General features: G+C 40.3%; 1 protein-coding gene and 1 pseudogene across 1 annotated transcript in view; both read left to right on the top strand.

Moving 5' to 3' along the window:
• Nucleotides 1-13148, top strand: part of PARP4 (poly(ADP-ribose) polymerase family member 4) — a 116201-nt gene that overhangs the window by 42734 nt on the left and 60319 nt on the right. Inside the window, exons 15-17 of the mRNA XM_006765331.2 lie at nucleotides 5327-5451; nucleotides 8162-8293; nucleotides 10366-10452. Coding sequence (XP_006765394.1) covers nucleotides 5327-5451; nucleotides 8162-8293; nucleotides 10366-10452 — 344 coding nt within the window. The remainder of the gene's footprint in view (nucleotides 1-5326; nucleotides 5452-8161; nucleotides 8294-10365; nucleotides 10453-13148) is intronic.
• Nucleotides 8907-9602, top strand: LOC107183329 (annotated as a pseudogene).

Raw genomic sequence — 13148 nt, 5'->3', positions numbered from 1 at the left:
GGGGCTTTGGTGCTCACTGAGTCTTCCCCCTAAGTGTGTCCTTTATGGATCTGAGGAGTTGTATTCTGGATGGTCCCACTCTGACCACTGGGTATACTGGCTCTTGGACCTCTAAGGAGGTGCTAATTTAGCCTCTGCCTGAGGCTACCCAGCAGGAGCTACAGAGAGATCTGCAGAATCCTCTTCCTTGTTTGGGTTTGGAGATGCTCAGATGAGGCCCAGCTGTGAAGCAATGCAAACTGCTGTGGGGCCTTGGGCCTTCTTTTGGATGTTCTGGGTCTCTCTGACCCAGCTGAAGTTTGTTAGGTAATTGTAGATTGCAAAGGGCCAGGTCATTCATATGCAAAAGCATCTATGCACAGCTTGGGTGGGACGGGGTCCCAGGGAATCAGCAGGGCGGAGCAAACAGCTATGGTAGATCCTCAGTCCTACCCTAAGAGGTCCCGTGTCTCAGTGTCCCAGTAATTGCTGCAAGCACCTCTGAGAGAAAGCTGCCCTCGAATTCTGTCAGCTGCCAGACAGTCCAGTTTCTCCCCGTATCAGTCCGGGTCCCCAGAGACTCGCCCGGAACTGGAGTTCAGAGCAGGAGCGTGTGTCTCCCTCCTGATTGAAAAAGACAACCGTGTCCTCAGTTGCCAGTGCTTTCCACGTGCACCTCCGTACCTCTGCACTTTACTTCCGCACCTCCTCTGAGTCTCTGTGCTTTTCTCTTCCCTTCTAGTTGTAGAATTTCCACTCAGCCAGCCTTCTTGTGGTTCTGGATGATGTCCATTTTGTCTTTGTAGTTTTGAAGTGGTTGTGCGAGGCAGCCATTTCAGGTGTTTATACATATGCCGCCATCTTGGTTTTTGTCCAAGACACTGTTCTTGAATGCTGTTTCATGTGATATTATAGAACTCAATATTATATTTTCAATGGAATTAATATTCATGTTTGGTAGCTACTTATAACCTCAGACATAAATGTTCATTTCCTTTTTTATTTTTAAAAATGAAAACCAGGATGCTTGAGAGAGTTTAAAGTGATCTATAAATTATGCTACTTACTGACACACCAAAGCTGAGCTCATCCACCTCCGGATAGCCACAAACCCACTGATACATTTAAGATGTCAATGTGCAAAAAAGTGTAATGAGGCTGATAGGATAGACAGAAGGTTCAACTTTAGAATCAGGAAGCTTGGGTTCAAGTGTCACGTACTAGACTGTGTGATCTGCGACAAACCATATAACATCTCCAGGCATCAGCTTCTCTCTAAGGGGAATGAGACCAATATCCACACCACAGTGCTGCTGTGAGGATTGCATGGGATAAGTGGAGGCACCCCCCAAAATTGTAACATGCAGCTTACCTATTAGTAGTACAAATAATAGAGGGGATGAAAGCTTCTTAGGAAATCATAAGCCCAAACTACTATAACATTAATTAGTAGCATTGTAAAAACACACAAACATTTTTAACTGTGATCAAAGTATTTTTTTTTAATCAGAAATGTAGGACTTCAGAGTGGGGAGAAACTTCAGAGTGGGCCTAGTGAGAATAATCTTACCTGAAAAAAAATCCCAGAAGAAGAGGAAAGAAGCAGAAGGAATGACTCTTACTAGAGACTTCCTGCTGGATATGAAGTAAAGTAACTATTACCCAGATTGGAAATTAATAAAGGAGAATTATACAATCCATTGATATTAGAAAAAAATGAAAGCCATGGCACCAAGGGTTTTGACCTCAAGAAAAACTGGGAAAATATACATGAGTTTGAGAGTTAGTGGCAATGTGATGCAGGAAATTGCAAAAGGGGTGCCTTTTACCTATAGCAAAAATTTCAGTTGTACAAAAGATGGATATAATAAACCCTCAATTAATTTTCCTCAAAAGCACAGTGTTTTTTGTAAGAAATAATACATACCAATATTCTATGCATGACGAGCCATTTACAAGGAATTGGTTAAAACTGAAAAGTAACATCAGTGATGCAGGAAACAAGTATATAAAGAGTTTGGAAAATAGAATTGGGTTACGTATGCAGGTACACCTCACTGAATTGCAGATGTTTCAAAATGAGGAAAAAATCTGTGACTGCAATAAAGTTGAGAAATCTATCAACAATGTTCCTTGGCTTCACCACAAAAGGTTTTCTCAATATCAAAAACATGTCCAATAAATGTAGGAGGATTTTAAAATGGCACAGGAGAGTACACATTAGGGGAAAGTCTTATCAATGTAAGGATTGTAGGAAGACTTTCAGCAAAGCTCAAACATCAGGAATCATGAGACAGTTCATTCTGGACAGAGACCTTACAAACATCATGAGTGGCAAAGATTTTAACCAGTGCTCACGTTTTACACATCAGAAAATCCACATTGGAGAGATACCATATCAATGTAGCATGTGGCAAATTGTGTAGTGGACATTCAAGTCTTGCTGTTCACCAGAGAATTCATGATGGAGTGAAACCTTACAAATGTAATGAGTGTTGTAAGGTGTTGTTTTTGTTTTTTTTAATTTAGACTTGTGAGAGATCCATACTGGTGAGAATCTTTACATAGTAATGAATGCTTAAAAGCCTTTGCTGTTAGTTCCATCCTTACTAGACATAAGAGAATCCATGCTGGAGAGAAACCTTTACTCAGTTTGTAAGCCTTACTAGGCATCAGAAAATACATACCGGAGAGAAACCACATACGTGTAATTGTGTGGTGAGACTTTTATTGAACTTAAGGCCTTACAGATCATCGGGGAACTCATACATTTATTTCTCATAAATGTAAGAAATGTGATAAGGGTTTTTCCAGACATTCACAACTTTGGAGTCATAAGAGAATCTATATAGGAGAGAAAACTTAAAAATGTGGTGACAGTAGTAAAACCTTTACACAGAGGTCAAATCTTACTCAACATAAGAAAAGCCATACTGGAGAGATACCTCACAAATGTAGTGTGTGTGTCAGGGCTTTTACATGATTTGCATGCCTTACTGAGCACCAGAAAATAAATACTAAATAGTAACATTCAAAGCTCAAGCTTTGAATAAAAGTAAAAGGAGCCCAGCCTGCATGGCTCAGTGGTTGAGTATCAACCTATGAACCAGGAGGTCATGGTTTGACTCCTGGTCAGGACACATGCCTGGGTTGTGGGCTTGCAGGGGTGTGCAGGAGGCAGCTGATTGATAATTCTCTCTCATCATTGATATTTATATCTGTCTCCCTCTCCCTTCCTCTCTGAAATCAATAAAAATGTATTTTAAAAAGGTAAAAGGAAACCTTTATACATATTATTGAGGTAAAACATATGCAAGTGTTCAAGCCTTATTGAAAGCCAGAGACTTCATTGTGGAGAGAAAACATGTAAAACTCATGTATGAGACAAAGCCTATAACCAGGGCTATAATCAAAGCCTATAACCTCACTTGATGAATATACATCTTTGAGAGAAAGCACATAAATGTATGACAATGTTTATCAAACTTTAAGCCTCATAGAATATAATAGAATTCTTACTTGGGAGAAAACTTACAAATGTATTGAGTGTGATCAGCTTTATAAAAAATGTACAACCTGTGGTCAAGACAGAATTCACATAAGTTTGAAACTATACAAATATTTCAAGACCTTTAGCAATGAACTGGATACACCAAAGAATTCCTACTGGACAGAAACATTACAAATATAATGAAAGTAATATGTTTAAATCCGTTTTCTCAATGAATTACATAAGAAAATTCATATTAATTCTATTACTATTGAAGATTAACCAATATCAGATGTTAAATTCCTGAGAGAATTAAAAGTTAAAATTATTTAAAACTCAAACTCATTAGAATGTTGTCTGTCAATAGAGCAAGAAAATTTGTGGAAAGATATAATTATTTTGAGTTTATACAATGTTTTTATTCAATTATTTGAGGTTTCTTGGAAGGGTTACATTGTTATTGATGACTTACAGCATGAAGTTTAAAATCTGTTGATGTTATGCTTTTATTACATGCTTTTCAATTTTCACTAGGATGGCCTCAGGGTTAGGTATGAAAAAACCTACTTCATCAGGTGGGGTTTATTTAGATCCACATAACTGGGTAAAGTTATAACACTAATGTTAGGATACAATATGATATAAATTTGAGAGGCTGGGGATTGGCAAAGCATAAATGTAAAACTGTTATCTAAATTATAGTGCATTTTGTGTTCACAGCCTCTTCTCTAAATTTGTTGATATGACTGAGGGTCTCCATTGATGATCATAGGAAAGGATTACTCTACCAGGTTATTAGGAAATAGAGTAGGCCAGGAAACTGAAAGAATGAGTTTTTCATGTTAGAATTATGGGTTACTAGGGATGGTATAAATGATAGCAAAAATGGAAGGTGAATAATGTTCTCCCTCCTTTTTGAAAATTAACAGCTGATGCATATTGTAGGTTAAGGAAAATGTCTTATGTTTGGAAACAGAAAAAAGGTACATTGTAGGAAACAGTTTACTAAAAAGGACCAGAATAGAATGTGCTTGTGAAGGATTCAGAATTAGCCACTTAAAATGCATTTTAATGCCCTGGCGAGTTTGCTCAGTGGTTAGAGTGTTGGCCCGCCAACTGAAGGATTGCGGTTTGATTCCCAGTCAGGGACACTTATCTTGATTGCAGACTCAATCCCCAGCATGGTCGGGGTGCATGCAGGAGACAACCTATCGATTGTGTCTCTCTCACATAGATGTTTCTTTCTGTGTGTCTCTCCCCCTCCCTTCCACTCTCTCTAAAAATCAGTGGAAAAATATCCTTGGGTGAGGGTTAAAAACAAACAGAAAAAATAATGAGTGTGGGAAGAGAATATACCTCTACCATATTTGTATTTTTGTACTACCTGATATAGTACATGAACATTTTTTCAATATACTGTATTAGGAGTTTGATTTAGTCTTCCTTGTATCAAAAGTCTAGGGAATCTCATATTTCTCACACTTTTGTAGAACAAAAGTAATAGTGACTGACTATTTCTAAAGTACAAGCCAGGGAGTGCAGCTGTCTACTCTTATTCAGAGTTTCTTAAGACCTTGATGTACTTGTGTGTATGCTTAAACATATGCCTTTCAAGAAGCGGCATGACTGGGTTTTCAAGACGACCTCTTAACATCTGTAGATTTAAAAGACAGAGTGTCTGTTGACAATGCTGCCCTCATTCTTTTCATTGGCTACTGAAAATCATAAAATGCTGTTTGTCCATTTCTCCTGAAGTATCATGTATGAAGGGGAGGAGAAGGATTAAAAATCAAGATAATAAAAATAAAGAGTTCAAGAATGGTTTTAAAAGGTAACATTAATATTTTTAATGTATAGATTACCAGTTACCAGACACCAAACCTTTCAGCAGCATCAAGGCTGGTCTCCAGGACACCTCTGGGAATTCAGTTCCTCTTGAGGACCTGCACATCAAGGGGAAAATAATAGACTTTGTAGCCCAGGTAAGCGCTTCGTGGTTTTACGATACTTAAGCCAAATGGATGTCAATCATAAATTGGATTACAATTGCATGAACTCAACAAAACATGTACATTTTTCAAATTCGTTTATTTACTGAGCACCTACTACTTGCTGGGGACTGTTCTAGGCTCTGTGCATACAGCAATAAACAGTATGAAAACTCTGCCCTCACAGAGCATACATTGCATTGGGGGACCAGGCAACAAATGTGATCAATAAATAAAATGCATGCCATGTTAGATGGTGGTAAGTGCTAGAGACAAAAATCAAATCAGGTAGGGATGGGAGCTGTACAGGTTAGAAGGACTTCAACTTGGAAGTTGCATGGCCAAGGAAGGCCTCACTGAGATGACATCTAAGCACAGATCTGTAGGAAATGAGGGACTAAAGCCTATGGACTTCTGAGGGGTGCTCATTCCAGGCAGAGGAAGCAGCACGTGCAAAGGTCCTGAGGTAGGAGTGGATCTAATGTAATCAAGGGATACCAAAGAGTTCCACTGTGGCTGGAGCATAGTAGGAAGCATGGTAGGAAATTGGATCAGAGAGTTGAGTTGGGGGAAGGCAGCTCACATCAGAACACAGGACATACTATCTTCAACTCTGAGTAAAATGGAAACCTTTCAAAGATGTTTGGCAGAGGATATGATTGAGATCTGGCCACATTGTTGACAATTGACTGGAGAGGACCAGTTAGAGACATCTTAGGTCAGATTCTCTGGAAAACAGATGCTTGATGGAGATTTGTTTTCAGGAAGTTTGTTGGGAAGTGCTCTCTGGAGTGACATCTGTAAGAGAACATGGGAGGCAGAACCTGGCAGAAGGAGATGTGGACTGTGACACAGGCATACCAGAGTCCTCAGACAGTTTCAGGGGGAGCTCTGAGATGTTCTGAAATGAGGCAAGGGGCTCAGGCCTTATACTGGCCTACAGGGACCAGTCATTGGATGTGGCTGCCCCTTGTGGAGGGGTCATTCTCTTGAGTGAGGCAGTTCATTTTTGGAACAGGACATTGACTGGGGATGGACACAGCAAGTAACACTCCCTGCAGCCTTGGTCCTGAAGGGGACGTCTGGGGGCATATCACAGTGTCAAATGTAGGTGACTATTGAGGAATTCAGTCAAGGATGATGGTGATTTGGGTCAAAATGTTAGTAGTGGGGGTGGTAAGAAATGATTGGGTCTGGCAAAGGATTAAAGGTAGAACCAATAAGATTTGCTGATGGATATGGAACATGAGAGAAAGACAGAAGTTGAACATGACATTACATGGACATAGTTTGGCCAGATGTCATGGTGGAGCTCTGAAAGTGCTTAATTTTCTAAAATAATTTATTTTCTAAGTTTGATCTAACCATTGGCTCCTAACACAGAAGATTACATTGAATAACACTAAAGACCTCTTAGGAGAATAAGAACATCTAATTCCACTGTTGTGGTATTGCTGTCATTTCAGAAGGGAATCAAGTTAAATTTAATGATTGCTTTAACCTCTGAAAATGGGATGTAGTGGGGTAGGCAGAGCATGCTATCCATATGTATACCAGTTTGCATCTACCTGACCTCTACACTGGCCCCACTCTGATCCATACTGAGGATGCTGATGCTCATGATATGATAAAGCACAAATTTGAACTGATTCTAGGGTTTTATTTTTTTCCTAAGATGTAAACAACTGATCATTGTTTAGGCTTCGGTGCAAGTATTTTACATTTTAACAAGAGTCAAAGCTTTACATGGAAAGATTGACTTCTAACTTTGGGCAGTTGTTTGAAAGAGACTGAGTGGGAAAGAGGGAAAAGTGAAATTCAACCATATATGTTATGGGTGGTAGAGAGTTGAATGGGTGGTATGCCATTTGAGATGGTAGAAACCTGGTGCCCCATCCCTTCCCTAAGGTAGAACCCTGTCACCGACCTGAATTCCTTGTGGAGTCCAGGTTCTTAACCACTGTGCTGTAATGCAGCTTGGTATGGACTGTAAGAAGCAAAGGATTTGGAGTTTGAAAGGCTTAGCTGTGAACCCTTGCTCATTCCTTTCTAGCACTGTAACTGGGGGAAGTTACTTAACTTCTTTGTGCCTCAGTTTCCTCATATGTAAAATGGAAATAATAATATCTGTCAGTGACTATTAGATGCAGTTACCCAGGGCATTTTTTTTTCATATGTAATAGATGCAAAACAAACAGTGACTATTTTACAAGGAGAGGTGTGTGTCCTCCATTTGTTACTGTGGATTAGACAACTTGTACCATCTGACATTTCAACCTCATAAGGCTTTTTCCTTAGGGAAGTTTGCCCAAAAATAAACTCATTATGTAGTAGTGGCTTTTTCACTAGTTTGTGATGAGACAGCTGGGCTATAGGATGACCTTGAATCTCCAGGCAGAAGCCCAGCAGCACAGACCTTGTGTACTCAATGGCTCACATATTTGACTCTTTTTGGAATGAGTTCAGTGTTTTTGGTTTAGTTATGTAATGGTTTTGTCTGAAGGAGAAAAATTAAGATCTCAAAAATTTGTACAGTATACTAGTTCTCAGTCTTAGTAAAAATACTTTTGTCAATGTTATCTAAAATTACTTTTTGAATGCCTGATCATACAAAGAAGATATGCATAATAGATTTCATTCATAGTTGTTCTGCAAATGGTTCCATATGGTTTCATCAAGTTTATGGATGTTTTTTCTTCTTTAGGTCATTGTTTTTCAGACGTACACAAATCAGAGCCCTGTATCCATTGAGGCAAAGTATATTTTTCCTTTGGATGATAAGGCAGCCGTATGTGGTTTCCAAGCGTTCATCAATGAGAAGCACATAGTGGGAGAGGTAAGGGGAGAAAATGCATTGTGGCTGCTCTTTGGTTCTAACATCAGTTTTCCATTTACCCAAATCTTCTTTATTTGCATCCCTATAGTGTAGGGCTGAGTAGCAGCCTTATAAAACAAAAGTATTCTTTGAAGAAATAAGTACTTATGCAGTTAGCCTCCACTCACAAATCCCTCTTAGATTACCTCATTTCGCACCTACCTGTCCACTCTTTATTTGTCAGTGCCTTGCAAATTGTTTGCCTGGGCACTTTTTAAAAAGTGTGATTTCATTATCAAAAATTTGAGAGAAGCACATTAGAAAATTGGTGAAGCCCTTAGAGATTTTTGCAAAAACCAATCCTCTGCATCCTGCTATAAAAGTCAAATTGGGAAAACAAACACACAAATAAATACATAGTCAAACTGGGCAGTGCCCTCGGTGCCCCTCCCCCATCTGTCTCTTGCTCCATTAGTGTTTGGACAGGACAGACCCAGGGACACCCTTCTTCCAGCCTCCAAGCAGCCTCCAACCTCTTTTCCAGTCACCACCTTTGGAAACATTTCAGCCATTCTCAGACTCTGAAACCAGCCTACGCCGTGTTTTGAATTTAACTTCTTATTACCAAGCAACCATGAGCTCCCAAATTCATCAGAATTAGTCTACTGAGGTGGAAGCTGCTGTCAACTGCCTGGCCAACCTGCATTTGTGGGTCTCTTACACCTCTCTCTCTCTGGGCTTCTACTTTGACTCCAACGATGTGGCTCTGGAGGGCATGGACCACTTCCTCCAGGAGTTGGCTGAGGAGAAACCTGAGCACACCAAGCGTCTCTTTAAGATTCGTAACCAGTGCCTCTACCTCGCCTCTTCCAGGGCATGCAGACGCCTTCCCAAGATGAAGGGAATAAAATTCAGGATGCCATGACAGCATGGCCATGGAAAAGAACCAGAACCAGGCCCTTTGCCATGCCCTGGGTTCTAGGTTCTAGCTGCACAGACCCTCATATCTGTGACTTCCTGGAGAACCTAGATGAGGAGGTGAAACTCATCAAAAAGATGGGCAACCATCTGACCAACCTCTGTAGGCTGGCTGGCCCCCAGGCTGGGCTGGACATATATCTCTTCTAAAGGCTCATCCTCAAACATGATTAGGAGCCCTTGCAGCCCAGAGAACTTTGAGGGGCCACTCTGCATCTTCCTGGTGTCTGGCTTCTTCTGCCTGAGTGTCTCCATGAAACCACTAAAATCCCTATAACCACCCTGGAGCCCTCTCCCATGCCTTGGACTAAATGGAAATAATAAAGTTTTTTGCAGGAAAAAAAAAGTCAAACTCAAGTGAAGGCTGTTGTTCTAACTGTAAAGAAAAATTGTAGCAAAAGAAGTAACAGTTGAATCATTCTTTTTTTATTGTAAGGATTAGCTCACAGTTGCAGTAGTAACAAACATTTCATTAAATTTAAGATAAGTTCAATTATTATCTTTTTGTTCAATATTAAGTCCTAAACTCTTTTTTTCACCATTGACTTACATATTTTTATCTCAACTTAAAGAGAATTCTCAGTAGTTGGCCTTTTCTGATTCAAACTCTTATTAGATAAAGATGATCATTGCCCTGGTCAGTGGTTAGGGCATTGGTCCATCCACCGAAGGGTCAAAGGTTTGGTTCCCAGTCAAAGGCACTTGCCTGGGTTGCAAGTTCGATCCCTGGCCCCGGTCAGGACACATGTGGGATGCAACCAATTGATGTGTCTCCCTCACATCTATATTTTTCTCTCTCCTCCTCCTCCTCCTCCTCCACCAGCACCACCACCACCTCCTCCTCCTCCTTTTCCTTCTCCTCCTCCTCCCCTTCCTCCTCCTCCCTCCTCTCTCCCTCCCTTCTACTCTCTCTAAAAATCAATGAAAAATATCCTTGGGTGAGGATTAACAAAACAAACAAAAAAGAATTATCCTTGATGATCATTTTATATATTTCCCTTAATCTTAGACACTTAGTTTTCTCTTTTTGCATAGGTTTTAATGATGAAGTTTTCCTTAGTAAAATCTGAAATCGCTGTTCATATTATGACTGGTATAAAAATAATCTTTTCCAGATCAAAGAGAAGGAGGCTGCCCACCGAGAATACCGAGAAGCCATCAGTCAAGGCCATGGCGCTTACCTGATGGACCAAGATGCACCTGTAAGGCTGGACATTCATCCATTAGTCTAGCACATTTACTAGAAAAGGAAAAGGAGTTGAAAAATTATTTGAAATATAAAATTCATACTAGAAACTAGGATAACTTAAATTATTTTGGCTCTGCACTTTCAGATACTATTAACAAGGGGAGGTCAAGCTGATCATACCCATTGGGCTTATCTAAATAATGTGACCAAACAAATAAGAGCCATCTCTGTCATTGGGAACTGAGTTTCCCAGAAATGACAACAAAAAGAAAACATTTGAGATACATAATTTTCACCTTCTGATAAAAGAGTGTAATATAGCTCTGGCCAGTGCAGGTCAGTTGGTTGGGTGGCATCCTGTGTACTGTAAGGTTGTGGGTTTGATTCCTGGTAAGGGCACATTTACAAATCAGCCAATGAATGCATAAATAAGTGAAACAATAAATCAATGTTTCTCTCTCTCTTTATCTCTCTCCCTTCCTCTCTTTCTAAAATTAATAATAAATCCTGGTTGGCATAGCTCAGTGGTTGGCCAGGAGGGCACATGCCCAGGTTGGGTTTTTGATCCCCAGGAGGGGCTTGTAGGGGGCAGCCAGTTGATGATTCTCTCTCATCAATGATGTTTCTATCTCTCCCTCTCCCTTCCTCTCTGAAATCAATTAAATATATATTTTTAAAAATAATAATTTTAAAAGTGTGTAATATATTTACGTATTTCCTAGAACTAAGCTCACCTAGCAATTTATTCTATTTTCATCAAATCATAACCCAGGGAGGCATTTCTGCAGGATCCTGAGTTATGTCCAGGTTCTGTTCTTTCTGATTATTTGCTTTCATAGGAATTAAATATGGAGAATCTGGAAGAAGGAACAGCTATCATGTCCACTGGGTTTCTTTTCTTATATATAAAATGTTTTCAATGTGTCTCTGTAGATACTAGATTTCAAGCAGTCAGCTTCTAACTAGTACTAACTAGTGTCTCTTGAGTAGATATTTAGTTGTTTTTAAAGATAGGCCATAGGTTTCAGGTATCGCTTCTGAGTATTGCAGATTGCCATAGTATTGTGAAAATTTGATGTTTAGTTATTAAGATTAAAATAGATTTAAGGAATAAATGATTACTTTTGACATCTAGGATTTCCATTTGCAGAATGGGGAGTAAGCAAGGAAGAGGTAATTGTTAACCAGTTACAGTCCCCTTGCTGAAGTGCATGTATAAAAAAAAGCCTGGCTTCTTTTGAGAGACTGCCACTGAACAGTGTGGGGTTATTGTCACAAATGGATTGGTCTGCATGTTTCCTCCTTGATGCTAACATATTTCCCCAGGAATATGACCCACAAAACAAAAAGTTTTCACAAAGGATATTACTTATGGGTAAAGTCTAGAGAGAACCATTGCTAACCCAAGCCTTTGGGTGCCCTAGAATGTATTTTGCCATCCAGTGATTATAATGTTCTCATACTATATTACATTAATAACATAATAATATATAACATATAAATATTATAAGTTATTATACAGTTTACCCTTCAACAACATGGGTTTGAACTGCACAGGTCCACTTATACATGGATTTTTTTAAGTAAAAATATTGAAAAAATTTGGGAGGCTTGTGACAATTTGAAAAAACTCACAGGTGAACCATATAGCCTAGAATCATAGAAAAAAGAAAAGAAAAAGTTAGGTATATCATCCTATATAATAAAGGGGTAATATGCAAATAGACCAAATGGCAGAAAAACCCAACAACCAATCAAAGCGTAATATTCTAATGATATTGTAAGGCTGCTCTACCGCTTGCTATGATGTGCACTGACCACCAGGGGGCAGATACTCAACTGGTCGACCAGTCGCTATGACATGCACTGACCACCAGGGGGCAGATGCTCTGACCAGTAGGTTAGCTTGCTGCTGGGGTCTGGCCGATTGGGACTGAGCAAGATGGGCTGGACACATTCTGGAGCCCTCCTGCTGTCCCTCCCCAGCCTGATCGTGCACTGGTGGGGTCCCTCAGCCTGGCCTGTGTCCTCTCACAATCCAGGACCCTTTGGAGGATGTCGGAGAGCTGGTTTCAGCCCAATCCCGCAGGCAACTCCCCTTGGGAGGGCACCAGATGCAGGGTTTATGGCTGGCAAGTGCTGCTGCAACAGCGTGAGCCTCTCCCGATTGGGACTGATTGGCCGCGAGCCTGTGGCAGGCACAAGGGGGCTGGGATGAGCGGGAGTAGCAGTTAGGAGCTGAAGGTGGCATTGGACTGCGGGTTTTAGCCCAATCCCTGCAGGACACCCAGAGGGACCCCACCTATGCATGAATTCGTGCACCAGGCCTCTAGTGAATGTATAAAATATATGTAGGTAAGGAAGAGAAGTGAGTGAACACCAGGACTTATGGAAGAAGTGACAGCAGGCTAACTCTACTGTTTTGTGCAAATGCCTTCGGGTTTATGATGAGGACTGCCCTTAGCTATAAAGTTGCTTACCCCTGAAACTTGAAGGGAAAAGATAAAAACCAACTGCCAGTTTTTGGTTTTACAACAGGATAAAAAAAGCCTGGATAATGAGGACGCTTTTTCTGGATTAGTTTCATCACTTTGTCCCTGAAGTCGGGGAAGTACCTTGCTTCAGCGACAAAGGGGCTACCTTTTAAAGTCCTTTTGACATTGGACATTGCCCTTGGCCATCCAGAACCCCATGTGTTCAACAAGTGTC

Source organism: Myotis davidii, unplaced genomic scaffold (assembly GCF_000327345.1).
Source record: "Myotis davidii unplaced genomic scaffold, ASM32734v1 scaffold840, whole genome shotgun sequence".
Classification (NCBI taxonomy): domain Eukaryota; kingdom Metazoa; phylum Chordata; class Mammalia; order Chiroptera; family Vespertilionidae; genus Myotis; species Myotis davidii.
The sequence above is the reverse complement of the archived record's forward strand: the minus strand, read 5'-3'. Positions and strand labels throughout refer to the sequence as shown.